We start from the raw sequence: 27168 nt of genomic DNA on the forward strand, positions 1-27168 counted from the left end.
TGAAGGTCCTGGTCTACTTATGGACAACTATGAGTAGTCCACGTGTCCTGTGTGCTCGGTCTGGGCATCGGATGCTGTTATCAAAGTGGAGAAGGGGAAAATGATGTGTGAGTAGGTAGGGGTGAGATCCAATGAGGTCTGAAAGGTTTGAAAATTCCACAGTTCAGGTGTAGAATTTTCCATTACAATGTCAAATGATGCATCACCACTTTTAATCCCCCTGAGGACCGAGTACATCAATGAAAAAGTCTTGCTAAGAGTTTAGATACTATTCTGTAACCTCAACTCAAGCCTTGCCAATCTAACTGAGCTCTTATCTTTACCCCTGGTCTTAAGATCATGAGCAAAGGCCTATGATCTGTTCACAAAATGAACTTGGTTCCACATACCTACATCTTAAAATACTTTGTTCCCCAAGATGCTGCTAATGCCTCCCTCTCTATGACCGAGTAAATATTTTTTAAATCACTCAGAGCACAAGAGGCAGAAGCAATAGTCATTTCCTTACCATTGTTTCTTAGACAAAACCGCCCCAATTCTGGATGCACTGGCATATACAGTAATCACTGTCTGTTTATTTATTTTGCAAGAGGTCATAATTCCAGCTTGAACTATCACGTGTTTAATGGCTTCAAATGTTTGTTGCTGAGCTTCCTGCCATATAAACATTATCCCCTTATTCAACAACATCCTTATAAATTCAGTTTTCGCCACACAAATTTCCACAAAATTCATGTGATAAAACTAAGTCCTAAAGGACCTAAGCTGTTCTTTATCAACGGGTGTGCTAGCATTCACTATGGTACTACACAAGTCAGCTTTTGGCCTAACCTCTTCTGCAGAAATAGACTATCCCAAGTATTCTGTCCTTTCAGGACACAACATTTTATTTTGCGTACAGCCATCTCTGCATCTGTCAATCTTTTCAACAAATTTGCAAAAAACACTTTCTGTTTCTTCACAGTGCTACCAAACACTAAAATATTGTCCTGGAAAAAAACAATATTTGAGACATCTTTAAAAATTTCACACATTGCACACATTGTATGTTGAAAAACACTGGTGGCTGATGTCAGCCCAAATGGAGGTCACGTAAATTGAAAGATACCCTGAAGTGTTATAAGTGCTGTGTGAGATTTAGTTTCTGGGTATAGTTGAATCTGGTGATGCAGTTGCTTATTTTGTACAGGATCCCGGTGGTGCTTCCCAGATGCCAGCCCAGTTACAGCAGTCTTCAAAATAACCTCAATGGGCTTCCATCCATAAACATTCTACCTGCAAACATTCTAAGGCATCTTAAGGCCACACCAACTAGCTCTCAAAGGGATGCGGACTGGTATTTTGAAGCTGGAAGGACTGATGGATTTCTCGAAGGTTGCCAGGCGACAGATCCACAAGCCTGGGGACTGAGGAGGCAGTCTAGCTGTGATTGTGAATCTGTGATCATAAAAACCTACATGGAAGATTTTCTATTTGTCTGCCAAGACTACCTCACCTGGGGAGTGAGTAGTCCTGCTGCAAATTCAGCATCCCCAAGGATACTGAAAACGTTTTCGAGCCAAGAGTGTGAGTATAATGTAACTCGTCCTGGATAAAGCCCTAGGATGTCGACAGTCAGCAGAGGTCGAAGTGGGCGGGGTCTGAAGAGCAGGACAGAGGTGGACGGGATCTGAAGAGCAGGACATGCCCAATAACTTTTTAATTTATGAAATACAGTCCCTCTCCTTTCTGAAAAAAGATAACTGTCCTGGGAGGGTTAATTCCAATATTTTAAATGCTTCAGCTGACGTGTCAGGAGGAGGTCTCCTGTGCTGTGTAACCAAACGGGGGCAGACAGCTAAACAATAAACAAGCTTGGAGTGCCTTGTTTTCTAAAAGTATTGTAAATGTTTGCAACTGATTAGTCTGCAAATGTAAGAGTAGAAGCTGATATTGGCTTTAATTGATGTAATGGCTTGAAGCTTTTTGATAACACATTTATTATTTTTGAGTGGTATTGTAAGGGAGTTCCTAGCTGAGTTGTGAAGTGCGTGCCTTCAAGGGACAGTTATATAAGAACAAGTTGCACTACATATAGTCTGGGTATTTACTGAAATCTATATTTTGGAAGAACCTTTTTATCTTGTGAGTTTTTGTGCATTTTTGGCAGCCTAATATATACTGTGTGTAATTCAAGTTTAAAACAATAACATACAGTGCTTTCAGTCACAGACTGGGCCCTCCTAGCACTAAAAATGCACACATCCCTATTCTCCACTGTACCAACCAAGATTCAGTTCTGTGACTCTCGCTATACACACAGGCATCTGCAGTGCATTAACTAATAAAGATTTCATGCTGTTCTAGAGTACAGTTCCCACTGAGTAACTTAACTTGTATTAATTTTTCATTTAAGCTGTGTGATATTTTATATGTAGTTACTTTAAGTGAAAGACCAAACAAAACTTCCAGACTATTTTGTTTTTTTAGCCACACCTCTGACGCCACTCCAAGCTCACTGACCCCTCCCCCATAGCGTGCAGCATCACAGCCCCATACATTTTTTAATGCACTTTGACCGCTGATAGAATTAAGTGCCTGCATGATGTAGCCTGGGTATGGAATGATGGTGCCCTGCCTGAGAGCCTTTATTCCTGAATTGACACCAAAAAGCAGAAGCGCTAAGAACCCTATAGTGTGTTTTTGTCATCACAGAAGCTCACACACAGGCAACCCTGGAATTGCAGAGTTCTCTCAAAAAGAGACAACTACGTGACACTCTTCCTTACTGGTTCCCATAGGCTTAAGTGTGTCAGGTCTCATGTGCACTGTTAACTTGTGTAAGGCCCAGTGGTTGCAAATGCCTTCGTGGGGACACAAGGACTTTTTAAAGATGAATTTTCTGATGAGGTTTTACTTCTCATTATCGGTATCTCAACCTTCACTTTAAACGTTTTAAATGCATACAATTAATATTTGTTTACTAATTGCATATCTTCTGTTCTTTCACTTTTGATTGGTTTCCATCCGGTTATGATTCGCAGTGAGATGGGATACTTGCTTACAGGGCCTGTGCCAATTTCTGTTTATGACTAATGGGGTGGGAGATATTGACTAAGTGCAGTAAGTCTATACCAGGAGTGTCCAACGTAGGCCCAGGAGGGCCAGATCAAAGCACAGCCAATGCAAATGAATTCCTTTAAATGAAATGTACAATATTTATCATCAGGTTATGAGGATATTTTGAAATATCTGGTATGATCCAATCCTACTGGCCCTCTGGTGCACCTCCTGAGCCATAGACATCCTCGCGCACTGCTTCGCTGATAGTAAATTCGCCAAAGATGCCGTAGATGACAGGTGATGTCTATAGGGAGAGGATTCCATGCAGAATGTAGCGTCTGACTGGATTAGAGAATAGGCCTGGGCACCAAAAATAACAAACATTTTCAATGCAATGGGTCTCACTTTTGCTCGAGTTAGAGCTATTATCATTGTAAACTCAGACCCGCACTTTTCTTGCTACATAAATGGAAAATTAAAGTAAAACAGTTTCACATAACTTACTGGACTTCACTTGCCATATAAACTGAAAAGTAAAAGTTTCACATAATCGAGCCGACGGCCGCCATCAGCGCAAAGCAGACACACAAAGGGAAATAAAACTTCACTTGAAGTAAAACCCATCGGCAAAAGTGCAATTATCCATGTAACTGGCAAAAGTGCAATTATCTATGTAACCGGCAAAAGTGCAATTAACTATGTAACAGGATCGATGTTATGCAATGCGCTCGACTACTGCCCAGTGAAATCGCGCTGCTAAATAAAGAGAAAAAGTAGTCCAGAAACCGGACTGAAAACATCGAACCTCATATGGTTTCAGTAGTTGGTTAGTGCGCTCGAGGAGGGCTAAACACTGGAAAAGGCATGCCGTATGCATGCCTTTCACTAATGAAAGCAAGCAGATTTTAAAAGGCAAGCCCACAAACCAATGAAAGTGACTGACGTGGCATAGGCGTGGTTAGAAGCCCAAAGAGAGATTACAACACGGCACGGAGCGCTTTGTGCTCGCCCCTAAAAATGGGTCACATTATTGGGCCAGAAAGGTTAAAAAGTGGCCAACATTTGCAATTCAGGGAACTTTTGAACTGGTAACGACACGCTGTATATGTGTTTTGTGTAGAATGGAAAACTGCATGCATTCGTACTTGCAGCGTGGTAATATCATGGAAATCAAAAGTAAAAATACGGCCTATTGTGAGAAAGTAGCCTCTTTCTAGCCTTGTTACCCCCACTTTTGGCCTGTTTGTGAGTGTATGTCAAGGTGTTTTCACTGTCTCACTGGGATCCTGCTAGCCAGGGCCCAGTGCTCATAGTGAAAACCCTATGTTTTCAGTATGTTTGTTATGTGTCACTGGGACCCTGCTAGTCAGGACCCCAGTGCTCATAAGTTTGTGGCCTATATGTATGTGTTCCCTGTGTGGTGCCTAACTGTCTCACTGAGGCTCTGCTAACCAGAACCTCAGTGGTTATGCTCTCTCATTTCTTTCAAATTGTCACTGACAAGCTAGTGACCAATTTTACCAATTTACATTGGCTTACTGGAACACCCTTATAATTCCCTAGTATATGGTACTGAGGTACCCAGGGTATTGGGGTTCCAGGAGATCCCTATGGGCTGCAGCATTTCTTTTGCCACCCATAGGGAGCTCTGACAATTCTTACACAGGCCTGCCACTGCAGCCTGAGTGAAATAACGTCCACGTTATTTCACAGCCATTTTACACTGCACTTAAGTAACTTATAAGTCACCTATATGTCTAACCTTTACCTGGTAAAGGTTAGGTGCAAAGTTACTTAGTGTGAGGGCACCCTGGCACTAGCCAAGGTGCCCCCACATTGTTCAGGGCCAATTCCCCGGACTTTGTGAGTGCGGGGACACCATTACATGCGTGCACTACATATAGGTCACTACCTATATGTAGCTTCACAATGGTAACTCCGAATATGGCCATGTAACATGTCTATGATCATGGAATTGCCCCCTCTATACCATCCTGGCATAGTTGGCACAATCCCATGATCCCAGTGGTCTGTAGCACAGACCCTGGTACTGCCAAACTGCCCTTCCTGGGGTTTCACTGCAGCTGCTGCTGCTGCCAACCCCTCAGACAGGCATCTGCCCTCCTGGGGTCCAGCCAGGCCTGGCCCAGGATGGCAGAACAAAGGACTTCCTCTGAGAGAGGGTGTTACACCCTCTCCCTTTGGAAAATGGTGTGAAGGCAGGGGAGGAGTAGCCTCCCCCAGCCTCTGGAAATGCTTTCATGGGCACTTTTGGTGCCCATTTCTGCATAAGCCAGTCTACACCGGTTCAGGGACCCCTTAGCCCAGCTCTGGCGCAAAACTGGACAAAGGAAAGGGGAGTGACCACTCCCCTGACCTGCACCTCCCCTGGGAGGTGTCCAGAGCTCCTCCAGTGTGCTCCAGACCTCTGCCATCTTGGAAACAGAGGTGCTGCTGGCACACTGGACTGCTCTGAGTGGCCAGTGCCACCAGGTGACGTCAGAGACTCCTTCTGATAGGCTCCTTCAGGTGTTGCTAGCCTATCCTCTCTCCTAGGTAGCCAAACCCTCTTTTCTGGCTATTTAGGGTCTCTGTCTCTGGGGAAACTTTAGATAACGAATGCAAGAGCTCATCAGAGTTCCTCTGCATCTCTCTCTTCACCTTCTGCCAAGGAATCAACTGCTGACCGCGCTGGAAGCCTGCAAAACTGCAACATAGTAGCAAAGACGACTATTGCAACTCTGTAACGCTGATCCTGCCGCCTTCTCGACTGTTTTCCTGGTGGTGCATGCTGTGGGGGTAGTCTGCCTCCTCTCTGCACTAGAAGCTCCGAAGAAATCTCCAGTGGGTCGACGGAATCTTCCCCCTGCAACCGCAGGCACCAAAAAGCTGCATTACCGGCCCCTTGGGTCTCCTCTCAGCACGACGAGCGAGGTCCCTCGAATCCAGCAACTCTGTCCAAGTGACCCCCACAGTCCAGTGACTCTTCAGTCCAAGTTTGGTGGAGGTAAGTCCTTGCCTCACCTCGCTAGACTGCATTGCTGGGAACCGCGACTTTTGCAGCTACTCCGGCCCCTGTGCACTTCCGGCGGAAATCCTTCATGCACAGCCAAGCCTGGGTCCACAGCACTCTAACCTACATTGCACGACTTTCTAAGTTGGTCTCCGGCGACGTGGGACTCCTTTGTGCAACTTCGGTGAGCACCGTTTCACGCATCCTCGTAGTGCCTGTTTCTGGCACTTCTCCGGGTGCTACCTGCTGCTAAGAGGGCTCCTTGTCTTGCTCGACGTCCCCTCTACCTCCTGGTCCAATTTGCGACCTCCTGGTCCCTCCTGGGCCACAGCAGCATCCAAAAACGCGAACTGCACGATTTGCAGCTAGCAAGGCTTGTTGGCGTTCTTTCGGCGGGAAAACCCTTCTGCACGACTCTGCACGGCGAGAGGGATCCGTCCACCAGAGGGGAAGTCTCTAGCCCTTTTCGTTCCTGCAGAAACCTCAGCTTCTTCTGTCCAGTAGAAGCTTCTTTGCACCCGCAGCTGGCATTTCCTGGGCATCTGCCCATCTCCGACTTGCTTGTGACTTTTGGACTTGGTCCCCTTGTTCCACAGGTACCCTAGATTGGAAATCCATCGTTGTTGCATTGTTGGTTTGTGTCTTTCCCGCATTATTCCTCTAACACGACTTCTTTGTCCTTAGGGGAACTTTAGTGCACTTTGCACTCACTTTTCAGGGTCTTGGGGAGGGTTATTTTTCTAACTCTCACTATTTTCTAATAGTCCCAGCGACCCTCTACAAGGTCACATAGGTTTGGGGTCCATTCGTGGTTCACATTCCACTTTTGGAGTATATGGTTTGTGTTGCCCCTATCCCTATGTGTCCCCATTGCATCCTATTGTAACTATACATTGTTTGCACTGTTTTCTAAGACTATACTGCATATTTTTGGTATTGTGTACATATATCTTGTGTATATTTCCTATCCTCTCACTGAGGGTACACTCTAAGATACTTTGGCATATTGTCATAAAAATAAAGTACCTTTATTTTTAGTATAACTGTGTATTGTGTTTTCTTATGATATTGTGCATATGACACTAGGTGGTACTGTAGTAGCTTCACACGTCTCCTAGTTCAGCCTAAGCTGCTCTGCTAAGCTACCATTATCTATCAGCCTAAGCTGCTAGACACCCTATACACTAATAAGGGATAACTGGGCCTGGTGCAAGGTGCAAGTACCCCTTGGTACTCACTACAAGCCAGTCCAGCCTCCTACACCTATCAGCCCATAAAAGAGGCCCATAAGCAGCCAACCAAGTGGCCCACACCAGATTGACCTATGGACAGCTGAGACTGCTGCAGAAAGAAGGATTATTTTGAGGACAACCATTATGGGGCATGCAGGAAGTTGATTTTTGTGGAGTCATTCATGGGGGACCAGGGGAGTTTGCTTCAATTTCTCACCTGGTGATAAAATAATCTGGAAGACATAATCCCTGCCAATTAACCATCACTTCCGGCCACAGACCTAGTTTGAGCTCCCAGGTCTATTGCTTAATTTGAGCTGGTGGTTTCCGCTGCGAGGCACCAGCACTTATTTTTGAGGGCTGGCACTTATTTTTCTGCATCAGGCATTTACTGCGAGCAAAAGGCACATATGGGAAAGACGGAGGAAGAGAAAGAGGGGAAAGAGTCACAAAGGGAGAAAGCAGAAAGTGAGGTGAAGGGGCAGTAAGTGGCTGTAAATGGTTTAAAGAGGCCAGAGATGGATGGCTTCAGGATTAAACTGCCTCAGTATTCTGCGCTCCCACGTTTAATTGCAACAGCGGGTTTCAGAGGAGCGCTTTGGGCTCCTGCACGTTTTTATTTACAAATTAACCACTGTCAGATCCATTTGTTTAAGCAGTTTATCCTGTCCAGGACTTTGCATTGCACCCTTGGACTTGCAGGCCCGGTTCTATAATGGGGTGAACAGGACCAAAAGCCCCACAATATAAATCAAAAACCTAGGCTGGACGAGCTGCTCTCACCTGAGCTGGCACGTGCGAGATCCCTGGGCCGGACGTGTTGTCTAAGATGCTTTACTCGGCGTATGGTAGGGTCTCGCTCGCGCACAGGACCCTGGGGCTGGCATTGCTGTGCCAGGCGGAGCAGGGCCACGCCAGGCATCCTTTAATGACCTCTGTTGTAAAGTTTCTCCACACGTAATTAAGAAGTAGCTCCCGCAGACACCCCCGCTGCATCCACCTGTATAATTAAGAAACGTGTCCGCCTAATGAGCCACGTGACAGCAAAACATCACTGGAAGAGAGTAATTGGCGCCATCCCGCGGGGCCTGTCGGAGAACCCCTCCTAATACCCCCCCCCCCCCCCCCGCATTGCCAGGGCGCGTTCCCGTTCTTATTTTATGTGCCTTTGTGCGACACCCTCTAAAGTGTTACAAGGGGGAGGGAGGGAGGCGTATTAAACATTCTCCACCAATGCGGTACCTTTAGTGATGGTCAGCAGTATCGAATGTGTCAAACGTGCAGCAGGTGCAGTGGAACCAGGAGTTCTGAGAGGCCCACGGAACCTTGATTATTGCTGTAGTATTGTGCTCCTCGGGCTGGGGACCCACCTGTTTGTGTGCACTGTGGCGCGTGGCACTCTGGCAACGCCACTTCCGGACAGTGCTTGTTGGTAGCCCCCACCTCAAAAGCCCCCCATGCAGGTGAAGAAAGACGGCGCATGGGCCTTTATGGCACAGGAAGACCCCCACCCATATACCCTGCCACAGCAGATGTTTATCAGTATTTAATATACCCTAGCCTTTTCTTGGTTTGGAGAGAATTTGCCTTGAAATGAGATTCTCGACAAAGTGCTATGATTTCGGATTTTCTTTATCTCTGTTTGATTCCTTTGCCATGTCTACAGCCAGTCGATGGAATCTAGTTGTTAAGTTGCATGCACTCAATCCTTCATTTACTTGACCTCATTGTGTGATCCTGGGCAAACTGTGTTACTCATTCTGTACAGATCACTATTTGGAATATGCAGTTAAGAACCATAGCACTGATACCCCAAAGCCAAGCATGTGCATCAATGCATTCAGAAAATGCAGACCAAACAGCAGGCAGAGCGCACATTCTTGTTGGAAGAAACTTATGTTGCAGATTTATTAAAGAAGGTAATGGATTAATGTATAAGCAATCCAATGGCCGCCCGTGGCAATGTAAACCGACTGTTAACTTGACTAACCAACATGCCTCAGGGCTCCAGGCAACGGATGCAGTTCTTCAAATGGGTTTATCATACAGCGGGAAGCCATAGTCAAGGAAAACATAGTTCCCTCCAAAGATGAAGTGATCCTGGGCCAGCCACCGCTAGCTGCTCAGTTGTGCAACTGTCCCAGGGAGTTTAGGTGCGCTGTCAATTTCAGTGCAAAGTACTGTCACAAAGCACACGTTTTAGTCACATGCAGTGATTAATTTGTGCTTGTTGTTTACGGTGCGGAGCACCGACACTTATTTTTGAGGGCCGGGGCTTATTTTTCTGCCTCAAGCATTTACTGCGAGCAAAAGACACATATAGGAAAGACGAAGGGAGAGAAAAACGAAAAAGTGTCAGAAAGGGGAAAAGCAGAAAGCTGCAAGAGTGAGCCGAAGGGGCAGGGAGTGGCTTTAAATGGATTGAAGAGGCCCGAGATGGCTTCAGGATTACGCTGCCTCAGTATTCCGTGCTCGCACATTTAATTGCAGCAGCCACTTTGAGCACCTGCACGTTTTTATTCACAAATTAAGCACTGGTCACATGGATCCACCAAAGAGGCTGGACCGAGGTCTCGGCAGAAAGTTAATCCTCCAGGTCCCCACCCAGGAAGTGGCCTAAGCAAGAAGGGAGATGCAGGGAGGCCATATAGCACATTCCACATCTTGTTGTATCCCCTTCTTTCTCCATCCCGGAGGTGGGTTTCTGGCATGGGAATGCAGTGCTGTGCTGCTGTCAGCATCATCTCTCTGCATGAAAAGCAGGCAGCCACAATGTGTCTGGTGCAAGGAAGTTTGCCAACCTAATGCAAGGGACCTTTGCTGCCCTCTCCCTGGGTTATGTTCCAAACGTTTTGCTTGCCATAGCATTGAAGCATCCCATGCTGCTAGTACAATAGGTGGCAAGTTGCTATTGCCTTCCTCTAAGACAGATCCCGCCTTACTCTAGCTCAGATCCTGAGCACCAGTAACAAAGTCTAGTGTAAACACCAGATAAAGAGAATATCACAAAATGGGTTGCTGGCCCTACAAAAGGTGATTTACCACAGTGACCACTCAGTAGGCAAAGCCAAACCGTATTTGCTCAGGGATTGAGCCCTTCACAGTTAATGTGATGTGAGGAGGCAAGCTGATCCTCAGCTACCAAGCCACACATGTTATATGCATGTCCACAATGTCTGCGTAACATACGCCACCCTGTATGAAGCGTGGATACTTATAGTACGGACCGGGGCCACATGCGGCCCTCCTGACCTTTACATGTGAACCCCTGGTAAACGGCAGCATTAACAATAAAAGTATGTCAAATAAACAGGCAAACATTTATTTAAAGGTTACTTGGTGTTAAAGAAATGAAGTAACTAGGGAGTCCGGTAACTTTAGGAACATCTTAATTTTAAAGACATATTGCAGCAAAAGTGTAACAATATAACAAAGTCTCTTCAAAATTCAAAAAGTGTATTTAATTAACATGTGGAACCTTTTCATCTTAGTGCATCAGATTATATCCATGCATTGAGAAATATTAATTTAAAAGTGATAGTTTTCAAACTTGAATTCTCCCCTCCCCCCGCCCCGACAACAATGTCATTAGTGAGCTAAGGATGCACGTCAGTTGTTATGTGGACTCTGGGAGGGCTGGGGCCTGTTATACATGAGTAACATTATAGTTTGCTAAGTCAAACAGGAGAAGGTTTTGTACAGCGCACATCCTAAAGTTGTTTCGAGGTCCTCTAATATGTGATACTGAAGAAAAAGAAGGGTAAGTGTAATAAAACAATTGCCTAGGATCACACAATTTGGTAAAGCAGGGAAGCTAGGATTAATCCCAGGTTTTCTGGTTTCACATTGTTGAACTCAGCCACTAGATGTATATGCTTTGCTTACCCTACACTCAACTTACCACCAATCATCCCCCTCATTCCCCACCTGATCACCACCCCACTGGTATCAATGCTGCCCTCAGTAACATCACAGAACAAACTTTTTGGTCCATAGAAAAATGTTTGCGAGTACCTATGATAAAGGATCTGTAACTTTCTGCAAACCTGCCTAGGTGATGAATGTTTATATGCACTTCTTAAAAAAAACAAAAAAAACAAGAGGGTGAACTTTAATAGCTGTAATGCGTGCTGGGCTCGGAGAGTTGCAAACTAATTACCTGTCTCAAACGCTGTGTGCCATTCTCTTTGCCATAGGCCACCATTCTAAGCTGCTCGCCAGCTGTGGTGCCCCTGTGTGCACTTGAAGGCCTACTGCCTGGTTCACAGTAGAGGTGAGTGGAATCTTCCAGTTCCTGCAGTAAATGCTAAACCCGAAAAAGACTCCACTGATTGCTCTACAGATTGAATTGTCTGCACCATATTATGTGTCTGAGGAAAGATAGTTCATTGGTGAATCCTGTTCCAGGTTTATCAGATCCTCAGGAAATTGGTGCATTTGTAATTTCCAATATTTAGAAAAACAGCAACACCCAAAGGAGATAAATTACATTTTGATTTATAATTTAGGCCAGCTTGGTCTTTCTCTACAGAATTAATGGATAGGGAAAGAAAACATGAAATTGGTAAATGGTGGTGGTGCAGACTCCGAACAAAAAGCACAAGTCTGGAAAAGACCATAAGGACACCTACAGTGTTGCACGAGTCTGGAAGAGATCTTAAGAATGCCTACAGCCTTGTATGAGTCTGGAAGAGACCCTAAGAACCCCCTCAGCGTTGTACGAGTCTGGAAGAGACCCTAAGAAAGCCTACAGCCTTGTATGAGTCTGGAAGAGACCCTAAGAACCCCCTCAGCGTTGTATGAGTCTACAAGAGACCCTAAGAACCGCATAGCATGTGTCTGACAGAGACCCGAAGAATGCCTACAGCCTTGTATGAGTCTGGAAGAGACCCTAAGAACCCCCTCAGCGTTGTATGAGTCTGCAAGAGACCCTAAGAACCGCATAGCATGTGTCTGACAGAGACCCGAAGAATGCCTACAGCCTTGTATGAGTCTGGAAGAGACCCTAAGAACGCCTACAGCGTTGTACGAGACTGGAAGTGACCCTAAGAAAGCCTACAGCGTTGTACGAGTCTGGAAGAGACCCTAAGAACCCCCTCAGTGTTGTATGAGTCTGGAAGAGACCCTAAGAACCGCATAGCATGTGTCTGACAGAGACCCGAAGAATGCCTACATCATTGCACGAGTCTGGAACAGACCCTAAGGACACCTACAGTGTTGCACGAGTCTGGAAGAGATCTTAAGAATGCCTACAGCCTTGTATGAGTCTGCAAGAGACCCTAAGAACCGCATAGCATGTGTCTGACAGAGACCCGAAGAATGTCTACAGCCTTGTATGAGTCTGGAAGAGACCCTAAGAACGCCTACAGCGTTGTACGAGTCTGGAAGAGACCCTAAGAAAGCCTACAGCGTTGTACGAGTCTGGAAGAGACCCTAAGAACCCCCTCAGCGTTGTATGAGTCTGGAAGAGACCCTAAGAACCGCATAGCATGTGTCTGACAGAGACCCGAAGAATGCCTACAGCACTGCACGAGTCTGGAACAGACCCTAAGGACACCGACAGTGTTGCATGAGTCTGGAAGAGATCTTAAGAATGCCTACAGCCTTGTATGAGTCTGCAAGACACCCTAAGAATGCCTACAGCATTGCACGAGTCTGAAAGAGACCCTAAGGACACCTACAGCATTGCACGAGTCCGGAAGAGACCCTAAGGACGCTTACAGCCTTGTATGAGTCTGGAAGAGACCCTAAAAAAGCCTACAGTGTTGTACAAGTCTGGTAGAGACCCTACAAACACCTTCAGCATAGCATGAGTCTGACAGAGACCCTAAGAACGCCTACAGCATTGCACGAGTCTAGGACAGACCCTAAGGACACCTAAAGTGTTGCACGAGTCTGGAAGAGACCCTAAAAATGCCTACAGCATTGCGCATGTCTGGAAGAGACCCTAAGGACACCTACAGTGTTGCTCAATTCTGGAAGAGACCCTAAGATCTCCTACAGTGTTTCACGAGTCTGGAACAGACCCTAAGAACATCAACAGCGTTGCACAAGTCTGAAAGAGACCCTAAGGACACCTACAGCATTGCACAAGTCTGGAAAAGACCCTAAGAACGCCTACAGTGTTGCACGAGTCTGGAAGGGACTCTAAGAATGCCTACAGCGTTGTATGAGTCCATAAGAGACCCTAAGAATGCCTACAGTGTTGCATGAGTCTGGAAGAGACCCTAAAAACACCTAAAGCATTGCATAAGTCTGGAAGAGACTCCAAGAACACCGACAGCATTGTATGAGTCTGGAAGAGACCTTAAGAATGCCTGCAGCCTTGTATGAGTCTGGAAGAGACTCTAAGAATGTCTACAGCGTTGTATGAGTCCATAAGAGACCCTAAGAATGCCTACAGTGTTGCACAAGTCTGGAAGAGACCCTAAAAACACCTAAAGCATTGCATAAGTCTGGAAGAGACTCTAAGAACACCGACAGCATTGTATGAGTCTGGAAGAGACCTTAAGAATGCCTGCAGCCTTGTATGAGTCTGGAAGAGACCCTAAGAATGCCTACAGCCTTATATGAGTCTGGATGAGACCCTAAGAAAGCCTATGGTGTTGTACGTGTCTGGAAGAGACCCTACGATCTCATTACAGTGTTGTACGAGTCTGGAACAGACCCTAAGAATGCCTACAGCATTGCACAAGTCTGAAAGAGACCCTAAGGACACCTACAGCGTTTCACAAGGCTGGAAGAGACCCTAAGAACGCCTACAGTGTTGCACGAGTCTGGAAGAGACTCTAAGAATGCCTACAGCATTGTATGAGTCCGTAAGAGACCCTAAGAATGCCTACAGTGTTGCACGAGTCTAGAAGAGACCCTAAAAACACCTACAGCATTGCATAAGTCTGGAAGAGACTCTAAGAACACCTACAGCATTGTATGAGTCTGGTAGAGACCTTAAGAATGCCTACAGCCTTGTATGAATCTGGAAGAGACCCTAAGAAAGCCTACAGCATTGTACGAGACTGGAAGAGACCCTAAGAAAGCCCACAGCATTGCACGGGTCTGGAAGAGACCCTAAGAATGCCTACAGTGTTGCACGAGTCTGGAAGAGACCCTAAAAACACCTACAGCATTGCATAAGTCTGGAAGAGACTCCAAGAACACCAACAGCATTGTATGAGTCTGGAAGAGACCCTAAGAATGCCTACAGCCTTGTATGAGTCTGGAAGAGACCCTAAGAAAGCCTACAGTGTTGTACGAGTCTAGTAGAGACCCTAAGAAAGCCTACAGTATTGTACGAGTCTGGAAGAGACCTTAAGAATGCCTGCAGCCTTGTATGAGTCCGGAAGAGACCCTAAGAATGCCTACAGCCTTATATGAGTCTGGAAAAGACCCTAAGAACGCCTAAAGTGTAGCACAAGTCTGGAAGAGACCCTAGGAACACCTACAGTGTTGCACAAGTCTATAAGAGACCCTAAGAACGCCTACAGCATTGCACAAGTCTGGAAGAGACCCTAAAGACACCTACAGTGCTGCACAATTCTGGAAGAGACCTAAGAACGCCTGCACTGTTGCACGAGTCTGGCACAGACCCTAAGAATGCCTACAGCATTGCACGAGTCTGGCACAGACCCTAAGAATGCCTACAACATTGCATGGGTCTGGAAGAGACCCTAAGAATGCCTACAGCATTACATCAGTCTGGAAGAGACCCTAAGAATGCCTACAGCGTTGCACGAGTCTGGAAGAGACCCTAAGAATGCCTACAGCGTTGCATGAGTCTGGACAAGACCCTGAGGACACCCACAGTGTTGCAAGAGTCTGGGAGACTCTAAGAACGCCTACAGTGTTACACGAGTCTGGTAGAGACTCTAAGAATGCCTACAACATCATAAGAGTTCGGAAGAGACGCTAAGAATGCCTGCAGTGTTATACAGGTCTGGAAGAGACCCTAAGAAAGCCCACAGCGTTGTACGGGTCTGGAAGAGACCCTAAGAATGCCTACAGTGTTGCACGAGTCGTCTAGACGTGACCCTAAACACCTACAGCGTTGCATAACTCTGGAAGAGACTCTAAGAACACCTACAGCATTGTATGAGTCTGGAAGAGACCTTAAGAATGCCTGCAGCCTTGTATGAGACTGGAAGAGACCCTAAGAAAGCCTATGGCGTTGTACGAGTCTGAAAGGGACCCTAAGATCTCATTACAGTGTTACACGAGTCTGGAACAGACCCTAAGAATGCCTACAGCATTGCACAAGTCTGAAAGAGACCCTAAGGACACCTACAGCGTTCCACAAGGCTGGAAGAGACCCTAAGAACACCTACAGTGTTGCACGAGTCTGGAAGAGACTCTAAGAATGCCTACAGCGTTGTATGAGTCCGGAAGAGACCCTAAGAAAGCCTACAGCGTTGCACGAGTCTGGAAGTGACCCTAAGAAAGCCTACAGCGTTGTACGAGTCTGGAAGAGACCTTAAGAATGCCTGCAGCCTTGTATGAGTCCGGAAGAGACCCTAAGAATGCCTACAGCCTGTATGAGTCTGGAAGAGACCCTGAGAAAGCCTACAGCTTTGGACGAGTCTGGAACAGACCCTAAGAACGCCTAAAGAATTACACGTGTCTGGAACAGACCCTCAGGACACCTACAGTGTTGCACAAGTCTGGAAGAGACCCTAAGAACGCCTACAGCATTGCACAAGTCTGGAAGAGACCCTAAGGACACCTACAGTGCTGCACAATTCTAGAAGAGACCCTAAGAACACCTACACTTTTGCACGAGTCTGGCACAGACCCTAAGAATGCCTACAGCGTTGCACAAGTCTGGAAGAGACCCTAGGAATGCCTACACTGTTGCACGAGTCTGGCACAGACCCTAAGAATGCCTACAGCATTGCACGAGTCTGGAAGAGACCCTGAGAAAGCCTACAGCTTTGGACGAGTCTGGAACAGACCCTAAGAACGCCTGAAGAATTACACGTGTCTGGAACAGACCCTCAGGACACCTACAGTGTTGCACAAGTCTGGAAGAGACCCTAAGAACGCCTACAGCATTGCACAAGTCTGGAAGAGACCCTAAGGACACCTACAGTGCTGCACAATTCTAGAGGAGACCCTAAGAACACCTACACTTTTGCACGAGTCTGGCACAGACCCTAAGAATGCCTACAGCGTTGCACGAGTCTGGAAGAGACCCTAGGAATGCCTACACTGTTGCACGAGTCTGGCACAGACCCAAAGAATGCCTACAGCATTGCACGAGTCTGGAAGAGACCCTAAGAATGCCTACAGCGTTGCATGAGTCTGGTAGAGACGCTAAGAATGCCTACAGTGTTATACAGGTCTGGAAGAGACCCTAAGAATGCCTACAGCATTGCATGAGTCTGGAAGAGACCCTAAGGACACCTACAGTGTTGCAAGAGTCTGGAAGAGACTCAAAGAACGTCTACTGTGTTACACGAGTCTGGTAGAGACTCTAAGAATGCCTACAACATCGTATGAGTTCGGAAGAGACGCTAAGAATGCCTACAGTGTTATACAGGTCTGGAAGAGACCCTAAGAATGCCTACAGCGTTGCACGAATGTGGGAGACACCCTAAGAATGCCTACAGCATTGTATGGGTCTCGAAGAGACCCTAAGAATGCCTACAGCGTTGCACGAGTCTGGAAGAGACCCTAAGAATGCCTACAGCGTTGCACGAGTCTGGAAGAGACCCTAAGAATGCCTACAGCGTTGCACGAGTCTGGAAGAGACCCTAAGAATGCCTGCAGCGTTGCACGAGTCTGGAAGAGACCCTAAGAATGCCTGCAGCGTTGCACGAGTCTGGAAGAGACCCTAAGAATGCCTACAGCGTTGCACGAGTCTGGAAGAGACCCTAAGAATGCCTGCAGCGTTGCACGAGTCTGGAAGAGACCCTAAGAATGCCTACAGCGTTGCACGAGTCTGGAAGAGACCCTAAGAATGCCTGCAGCGTTGCACGAGTCTGGAAGAGACCCTAAGAATGCCTACAGCGTGGTATGAGGCTGGAAGAGACCCCAGGAATGGTTACAGCATTGCACGAGCCTGGAAGAGACCTTAGAATGCCTGCAGCGTTGCACGAGTCTGGAAGAAAGCCTACAGCGCTGCTTTTGATTCGGGATGCCTGAGCACTAGCCATCTTCTCCCCCCACCCCCATCCTACTGGTGATGGTACATCACCAAGTGTTGTTGAAGGCACTTAAAGCACTCTGAAACACCCAGCAGCTCAGGTCACGCACTTCTAGAGCTGTAAAATAGCCTCACCTATTAAGTTGCGTCTTGCACTTGTTTAGCAGGGAGTGGGGATTGCTTGATAGTTAGTTGCATTCATTTAGAAGTCAAAGGGCATTCATTTAGTATCGCATGGTGTGCCTTTAGTAGGGAATGTTATTCGGCCAGCAGTGAGTTGCATGTATTTAGTGGTGAATGGTTCTCACTCAGGAATGTGTGTTTTTGTTTAGTGGTGAGTTGTATTTACAAAGCAGAGAGTGGTATTCATTCAGCAGTAAGTGGCATTTATTTCGGAGTGACTGGTATTCATTCAGCAGTGGGTGGTATTAATTTAGCAGTGCATAACACCAGACTAGTAATGAGTTGTTTACCGACAGTAGTATATAAGCATTGCTTGACATCAGTGACACCAGTTTAGAAGAATGTGGCATCTATTTAGTAACAATGTTTACTATTTACATAGTGAGCAGTGAGCAGTTCTCGTTTCGTAAAGAGGAGGCTTGATTTAGTGGCGAGTTCTGTTTCTTTATCTCAGGGGGTACCAGAGGGATAACGAGCAGTATTAGTTGATGAGTAGTTAGCCTTTATTTCTAGGTATTTCCTCGAGATGGAAAATATTTCCTTTCTGCACGTGCACTGCAGCCTGTTTTATCACAATAGTAAAATATTCTCTTTTGGTATGAGTATCAGTTGGGAACACTTGTAAACACAAAGGGGGTCATTCTGACCCTGGCGGTCGGTGACCGCCAGGGTCACCGACCACGGGAGCACCGCCAACAGGCTGGCGGTGCTCCGTCGAGCATTCTGACCGCGGCGGTTCAGCCGCGGTCAGAAACGGAAAGTCGGCGGTCTCCCGCCGACTTTCCGCTGCTCGGGAGAATCCTCCATGGCGGCGGAGCGCGCTCCGCCGCCATGGGGATTCTGACACCCCCTACCGCCATCCTGTTCCTGGCGGGTCTCCCGCCAGGAACAGGATGGCGGTAGGGGGTGCCGCGGGGCCCCTGCAGTGCCCATGCCGATGGCATGGGCACTGCAGGGGCCCCCGTAAGAGGGCCCCACTGTGTATTTCAGTGTCTGCAATGCAGACACTGAAATACGCGACGGGTGCAAACTGCACCCGTCGCACATACCCACTCCGCCGGCTCCATTCGGAGCCGGCTTCCTCGTGGGGAGGGGTTTCCCGCTGGGCTGGCGGGCGGCCTCCTGGCGGTCGCCCGCCAGCCCAGTGGGAAAGCCTGAATGGCCTCCGCGGTCTTTCGACCGCGGAGCGGCCATATGGCGGTTCTCGCCAGGCGGGCGGCGACCGCCGCCCGCCGGCCTCGGAATCAGGCCCAAAGTTTCCAACTCTTCATTGCTCAGTCCACTCCCAAAGTCTTGCTCCTGAGTATACCTAGGCCATCTTTTTGTTACGCCTCCGTAATTTCCAGCATTCTGCATTATGTTTGTTACGTAAAATTCTGCCATTATGACTGGTTGAGTAGATAAAGATTGTATGAGTGAAAATCCTTTGTGAGCTGCAGTTGTTTGCTGTACTTTTTTGCACTTTTTTAGAGCATAATACGTCCTTGCATCCAATATGCTTAGGAATACACACATTGCACACTAAAATATAGCGCTAAAAGCCAAATTTGCATTTCACTTAACTTCACATAATTCTTCTTAAATTTTGCGTAATTACGCAAAAGGAAATAATTTACATTTCGCACACCCCTACTTCTGAACCTGCCCTTGGAACACCCAACAGTCCACCTGCTCTTAAACTCACAACTTCATAAAATATCCCATCCTGGAAAATAGGCTGCTGTTGTAAGTTCCGTATATGTGAGTAAAGGCCACAGAAGCTAACTTTTCGTCTCTGGCAATCGTTAATTTGAGCCGGTGTTTGCCGGTCAGAGGGAGCACCGTCCCCATCAGATAGTTCCCGGGGTAAAAACACACAGATCGGAAGACAGCGGAAGTGAAAGAAGGCAAAACCGTCATGAAGGGAGGAAGAGAGACCTAAAAGAAACAAGAGAAATTGGAGAGAGTTCCTGGTAGTAGATTGAAGACTAACATCCTTGGGATGTGGCGCTCCGACCTTTAATTGCACAGGCCACCAGCTTCTGGGCAGAGCTCCAGGCACCGGAACCTTTCTTTCACAAATTAAGCACTGGTGTCTGGGTGTGTCATTTGCTTTGCGGGCGACTCTTGAGTACGTAAAATGTTTGCTGAATGAGGCGCAGAATAAGAGTGACGATCAGGCATCCTTGTTATGAATGCATATGAACCGCACAACATTGGCATAAGCCAAACAGAGCAAAAGGCCTCCTGATGGTTAAAATCCTTTCAGGAGCGTAGGCCTTTCAAAGTCATGTTTTAAGTGTCTCTGGGTTCAGATTATCATATTTTTAGAGCTATTATTTGGAACTGCCAGAGATTAAAACAGGACACAATCCTGTAAAATCTGCCATATATACAGTTATGATGTACTGTGCGTGTTGGACTAAAGGGTTTTTCCTATTCTGCGTCTGTGGGAAAATGTGTTAGTACATAAGGGCCCCTGGCCCTATCCACAGGGAATTGTGTTTTGCTAACAGGCAATACCCTGTCCACGATACCCTGTCCGCGATATCCTGTCCGCGATACACTGTCCGCTAGTAGTCGCAAACTATAACAAGAAGTTAAAAATAACAGTTTGGTTAGCGTCTTGCAAAATTACTATTATTACCATTGCATTATTATCACTATCAGTAGCATTTTATTTTACCATTTCATTCTTTTATATTTATATTTTATTTATTCATTTTTAAATATTTTTGCATGTACTTTAAAAAAAAAAATCTTTCTTTTGTTTTATTTGCGTATACAGAGCTACAGTAAGGGAGCAATGACACACCCGAAACCAGTGCACAACAAAGGGGGAAAACAAATGCAGACAGGCAGAACCCCTCGCAGGGCAGGCGACCGGGGACCACATCATCACGCGGAAGGAAAAACAGGCAACAGCGCGCGTATCCACCGCGCGGGCATTGTTATTAGTAGTAGTAGTAGTAGTAGTAGTAACAGTAGTGTTACCAATAATGATGATCAATTAGCATATTATTATTATTATGACACCAATATTAGTAATAGTAATAATAATAATAATAATAATAACGATAATAATAAAATGCTAATTGTTAATCATTATTGGTTATACTACTATTACTACTACTACTACTAATAGTAATAATAATATGCTAATTGAGAATCATTATTCTTAATACTACTATTACCGCGACTACTACTACTAATAGTAAAAATTATAGTAATAATAATCATAAGAATAGTAATAATAATAATAACGATAATAATATGCTAATTGATAATCATTATTGATTATACTACTATTACTACTACTACTACTAATAGTAATAATAATATGCTAATTGAGAATCATTATTCTTAATACTACTATTACTGCGACTACTACTACTAATAGTAATAATAATAGTAATAATAATCATAATAATTCAGCAGTAGTACTAGCAGCAGCAGAGTTAGTAGTAATTTTATTATTAGTAGCAGCAGATGTGATAACAATATGATAATATAGTAGTAATGTGCTTGTCATCTTCACAGTTTTGATTGGTTAAGGCTGGATTGCAAGTGCCAGAATGCACAGAAAGGCTTGGAGTGGACGGACCATTAGTGCCGACACGACACCTAGAGTGGTCGCAAGCCTGTAGGCCGCGGTATCAGAAGTCCACGCATCGGGAAAGGTATCCAAGACGATCCTTCTCCCACGTCTGGCCTTCCTGAGCAGGCTCTTCCTGGCCACTGTGAACAATTTCAGGCAGAAAAGGGCCATTTCTTCTCTCTTTCGTGCAGATTTTCATTCCTTGTCAATGTCAGATCCGCGCTGCCGACACCGTGAAATCGCTTGTGACCGTGACGGTGCTGCTTCGGGGACTGTAAGATGATGCACATGGGTTGATCCGAAGCATTTGTCGATGAACCTTGGGACTTCTTGTGGTAGATAGAGGAAGGGATGTCACTGTGGGGTAGACCGCAGCCGGGAACTTGCTTATGGATACTTGACTTAATCCAGGGAGTGATATGTAGAATCGTCACTTATTGCAACTCTGTGCACTTGCGGCTAAGTTGTAGGGATGCACGCCCACTGCATAAAATCCACTACACAGGTGAATAATTGTAAAGAAGATGTTACATAGATGCTTTAGTGGAAAGTCCTAGCATCATTATGGGTGATCCGGCTAAGATGAAGAATCCTCGCTTTGTAAACAAAGACTTTTTCAGAAATCTTTGTCCCTCCCCGCGTGATTCAAGCCTCTGGGTGTTCTGTCAAAGAAGATGATGGGAAATGGAGAAATCCTAACAGAATTGTGGAGTATGTGTGAAGATAAAGTGAATGATAGAAATTCTAAAAATTGTGTGATGTTTTTATGAGTACGAAGGTGCAAATACTGATGTTGGTCACCCAGTTTAGGGAGTATAGTGCTGCTATGGGTGTGGACAGTACCGTTTGTAACTCTAGGTCTGAAGAGTCCATTGTTTCATCTGACTCACGAGTGGGGTTTAGGGTTTGCGATGGGGGATGCTTAATGTTTAGGAACAATGTAAGAGGTGGGTATTCACAAAGAGTTAGGGACAAGTTTATTCTTAAGATTTGGCATAGATTTAGGGTTGGGTATGATCAGGAAACATGTCTGGTTAGGATAAGTATTGTGGTTTGACTTAGGGTTACAGTTATGTTTAGATTAATTCATTATCAATATTGCAATGCATTCCTGGAAAATCATATGTGATTTCTGATTTCATTACCTGCAGAAACCTTTAGGTCATAGGTCTGCCTTGTTTCTGGGGCTCGGAGGGTCGTACATAGAAGTTTAATACCACTAACTATATGCACTCAATCCACTTCTTGACAGAAGAGCATGGTCCACTTTTTTATGTCGAGCCCGGTAGAGAGTGCAATCTGTATGGCTGCAAAAGACCTATTGTGGGCTTGCTAAGAACTTAGAAGGGCTTACAGTCCGCCCAGTGCTTAGCATTGGCTGTCTGTTTTTTTGTTCTCATTTGTTTGCTTCATATTTGATGTTTCTTCTTCTCCCAGCTTTGCCATCTTGCATTTGTTCCTCCTATTTATGTTCTCTCTAGCTGACTTCTATCCTTCCACTGCTCTCTTTTAGGGATTTTTTTTTGTTTTCGGTTAAGCACTTCATGAGAGTACTTGTGTTTTCCAGCTGTCTCTTTCACTTCCTATGTGCTCCCTCGAAATGTGTGACCCTCACAGTGTGTGTATTTCTCTCATGTACTTCTTCCTCACCCCTACATCCTCCATGTTGTTCTCACCCTCATTTGCTTCTCCCCCACTCCGTTTTGCTATCACTTTCCTGCGCTCCTCGCTCTCTTGTATTCTTCTTCCTCCCCCATGCTCTGAGTTCTTCACTCCATGTGTTCTTGTCCCTTGCCCCGTGTTGCTGTCTCCCTCGTAGAGTGCTTTTCCCCTCATCGCCACCATCCGCTCCACGCATTTCCTCATTGTTAACTCCCCTCTCCCGCTTTTCTTTTTTTAACTTTCTACATTTGCTCTAAAAAAACAAATCTATTTTTTAAATTTATGATCCAATTGGCATCCACCATCTCGGATCAGTAAATAAAAATGAAATTAAATGGTACCCAAATTATTCTGCTAGCACATGCATGCATTCTGGCACATGCGTGTGCATACGTCATCATGCATGAGCACTCCAGGAGAGTGGCACAACCGCCAGTAACTTCTACATCATTGGACCTTCATTATGTACTCATTTCTTTTTTTATTTATTGGTTACAATGCTTCACACTGTGGGGAAAAAGCCTGGCTCTATAGAGCATTACCAAAAGGCACTGGCGAAGCTATTAGGTCCTGCAGGAGAGATCTACTGGTTTTGCCAATGCTTGTTGTTATTAATAACTTGAAATGGTTGATAGCCTGCTTCTAAGTATCCCTAGTTCTTGCAGTCAAGTGATTGAAGAACTGGCAGGCACACTGATGTGCCGGGAGAATGCAAGATGCTCAACAAGTAAATATAAAATAAATATAATAATATAAATAAATATTAAGAAGCTGTGATAAGAGCCCTGGTCTCCTGGTTCCACAGTCAACAATTTCCTGTCTACTGGGCACCAGATTAAGCACTGCGTGCAAAGTGGACTCTTAAGTTTTAATTTGCATCAGGGGTTTCCTAAGCTATGACATACATATATGTGTAAGACTTTATTGAGTACATTTAAATTCATTACAATAAACTGTGACATAGTTCAGTGGGTGAGTTCATCACTTCCCATGATGCATCTGCAGAGGTGGTGGTATAACCGGGAGGTTGTGGGTTTGAATCCTGATACACTCTTCGGTTGGTCCATGAAATGATTTCCCCAGGTACCCTCTGGTTCAGATGTCATTGCAGGCTCTAGAAATGGTTAATATTACGAGAATCTGATACCTGTTCTCTTAGGAAGTCGCAGAAAACGCTCACACGCAGCAGTCTCCTGCATCCTGCAGAACAAATAACTAAATACGAAAAGGTGGACATAAAATAATATCATTAAACGACGCAGAAAATCATATATCATAAAACATATTAAATGAAAACCTATGTAAGCTTTTGTAGAGCCTTCTCAAAGTGTTCAGGATTTGCTGCTGATATCACTATAAAAATATTAAAGGTGGAATGCTCATCGTGTCATCCTTCTGAGGTTGTTGAAATAAATATTAAGTAGAGTAATAGTAACACCTGTTGTTTACACGATATCAATCTGCAGATCTTTGTGCTCTACAAAAACAAAATGTTTTTATAACTACACAGGGATAGAAATAAGTTAAAACAATATTGGGTAGCACTGAATTAACCTACAATAAGTAAGAGAACTGTTGTACTATTACGTAGACTTTAAAACAAATCAAGCATTAAAAAATAGGAAGGTAATTAATGTAGAACAAATGCATCCGTTAATGACTGCAAATAAATACACTTGATAATAACAAAACTGAGACAAGACTGTGAAAAAATCTTAAAAATTGAACATGAAAAGTTATACGTTCAAAATCAATGCACAAGAAATAAATAAATAATTGATGTATGCAAAAAAAACTGCTAGCCCTAGCTCCCACCCTCGCTTGCTCGCGCCCCCACAGTGGAGCATGAAAAGCTGCAGTGTTGTAGGAAGAGGCAGACTCTGGGTCCTCCTGACGGAGAGAAGGGGAAGACACGCGGAGGAGTCGCTGTCCAGGAGGCCGAGGCTGCTCCTCGCCGCCCCCTTGATTGACACCTGAGTCCCCCTCGCCGCCCGGTCACCGGAGCTGATTAGTATTCGGGAGGCCCGCCTCTGCCGCTCGCGCCGGGAGATGCAGGGCTCTCCGCGCGCGCAGCCTGCATCCCTGAGAGAGGATTCTGCATCCTGCATCCCTGGTCCCTGAAGATGCTGCGGGCTGCAGGCGGTGCCTAGCGAGGACCTGAAGGGGAGCACCCGGGAGTCGCCACGGACGCGCAAGACTCGGGGGGCCTCTGCGGTGTTAAACGCACGCTTTCAGCACCCCCGCTCTGAAGACGGTTCCAGCACCACTGCGAGGGCAGTGCTGATAGGCAGAGCAGGGGGCCAGGAGGGAAGGCGCTTTCCAGCCCCTTTCTACCGTTGTGTGTGTTTTTTTTTCTCCGTGAGTGCGTTTCCTCTACCATGGTGGATGCATGGACAGCGCGCCAGAGCAGAGGCTGACCAGCCAGGCTCTGGCTGCCCAGCACCAACTGGACCAGTACAGTGTGATGCACTGCAGCATGACCTTGGACGTGCAGACCGTGGTGGTCTTTTCTGTCATCGTGCTGCTGCTGCTCGTCAACGTCGTGTTGATGTTCTTCCTGGGCACCCGCTAAGGCGCCTCCGGAGGGGGCAGCCAGTCCGAGGAGCCTGCCGGAGCGGAGCTTTCTAACCAGAGGGGGACGGAGCCCGGCATCAACATGGCCTCCCTGTGAAATGTATGACGTTCGTCTCCCTCTGCCCTCCCCCAAAAATCCCGTCCCGTGGTTTGTCTTCTCGGGCATGCCGGCGAGGTTGGCGGCCGGGGCTGGGGTGGGGGCAGAAATGCGGATGCAGGTGGGAGGGGGCGCTGCATGTGTGTCTGAGCGCTCGGGTCTCCCGTGTCTGTGGAAAAATGCAATTGTACTAAAAAAAAAAATGCAAGCCCCGGCAGGCGAAGTTCAGATGCCCTGGGTGCAGGAGAGGCAGTCCCTGGGGGGCAGCTGTGCCGGTTAAGCCCCGATGCAGGGCTGCGCGTTACGTTCAGCTATTTATATTATGTCATGTTATGTGGTCCCAGTATGTGCCGTTATCCCTGCCACGTCATGAGCTGGGATGTGTTGCGCTGTGCCTTGGTATGTTATGGTTTGTTGTGCTATAGTATGGTGTGCTGTTACGCTGTGTTGTAATACGCCATTCTAACGCGTGTTATGTTATGCTGCGGTGTGTTATACTTTCCCATATCGTAGATTGCGCAGTGTCTGCAATATCGTGTTATTTTACTTTTTGCTGTGCTGTGTTGCCTTGTCTTCTGATAGAGTATTCTAGGCACCTTTAGGTTCCACTGCGATAAGTTGTGCTGTGCCGCAACGTGTTACAAACATTTATCCGGATACTTTACGTGGCAGTGTTTTGTAATGATGCATTACGGTGAGTTCTGACAGTGCTTCGTGTTACAGTGGGTAGTGCTTGGTCATCTTACGATATTGCTGCTTCAGTTCATCATCTTTTGTGGCATGTTGCTCATTCTCAAAGTCCCGTTCTGGTATTCAATTGGTTTCCGAGCTGGGGCTTCCAGGCGCTTAGATGCTGAATTGTTGGGAGAAGGGGCTTTCTTTTATCTCCAAAATAGAGCCCACAGGGCGCCTTTTCTCTCTATATCCAAGGTTCTCTCAAATGGGCATGGGTGCCTTGAATTGCTAATGAGTCCAGAGTTCAAGGGGATGCTGTGTTACCTGTGAGTCACGAGCTGGTAGATTCTCGTCCAGGTTCGCGATTCCCTCCATTAGGGGGATGGAGGGCTCAGTGCTGTGTTACCTGTCAGCCGTGAGCTGTAGATTCTCGTCCAGGTTCGCGGTTCCCTCCATTAGGGGGATGGAGGGCTCAGTGCTGTGTTACCTGTCAGCCGTGAGCTGTAGATTCTCGTCCGGGTTTGCTGTTCCCTCCTTTAGGGGTGGAGGGCTCGGTGCTGAGTTACCTATCAGCCGTGGGCTGTAGATTCTCGTCCAGGTTTGCGGTTCCCTCCTTTAGGGGTGGAGGGCTCGGTGCTGAGTTACCTGTCAGCCGTGGGCTGTAGATTCTCGTCTAGGTTTGTGGCTCTGTCCTCCAGGGCAGTGGTTCCCAACCTTTGGACTCCTGAGGAACCCCACTGAATCACTACTGGAAGCCGGGGACCCCCAATTTGTACAATGTAAATTTCAAACAGTAATTTACAAAAACTCCTCAAACAAGTATACACCAAAGGAATACTTGAATTACTAAACCTATAAATATTTTATATTGAAAAAATATGCAAAAATCGAAAAACTGTAATGGGAAGGTTGGCTGCATCTCAGTGACTAATTTTTCAATGTTTGGTTTTGTTTTGGAAAGTTGAATCCTCAGGT

General features: G+C 46.1%; 2 protein-coding genes across 4 annotated transcripts in view; both read left to right on the forward strand.

Annotated features, from left to right (window-relative positions):
• The window catches only part of ARHGEF9 (Cdc42 guanine nucleotide exchange factor 9), a 902972-nt gene that overhangs the window by 529013 nt on the left and 346791 nt on the right, over positions 1-27168 (forward strand). The window contains exon 1 of one of the 3 annotated variants that reach the window (XM_069210633.1): positions 24703-25521. The exons of the other annotated variants lie outside the window; for them this stretch is intronic. The gene's annotated coding sequence lies outside the window, so the exon portion shown is untranslated. Of the gene's footprint in view, positions 1-24702; positions 25522-27168 lie in introns of those variants that run through there. 3 annotated transcript variants of the gene reach the window in all.
• On the forward strand, positions 25237-25419 carry LOC138261568 (uncharacterized). Its single transcript, XM_069210647.1, has one exon. It carries the CDS (start codon positions 25237-25239, stop codon positions 25417-25419), a length of 183 nt encoding a protein of 60 aa, XP_069066748.1.

This window comes from Pleurodeles waltl, chromosome 2_1 (assembly GCF_031143425.1).
Source record: "Pleurodeles waltl isolate 20211129_DDA chromosome 2_1, aPleWal1.hap1.20221129, whole genome shotgun sequence".
Lineage (NCBI taxonomy): Eukaryota > Metazoa > Chordata > Amphibia > Caudata > Salamandridae > Pleurodeles > Pleurodeles waltl.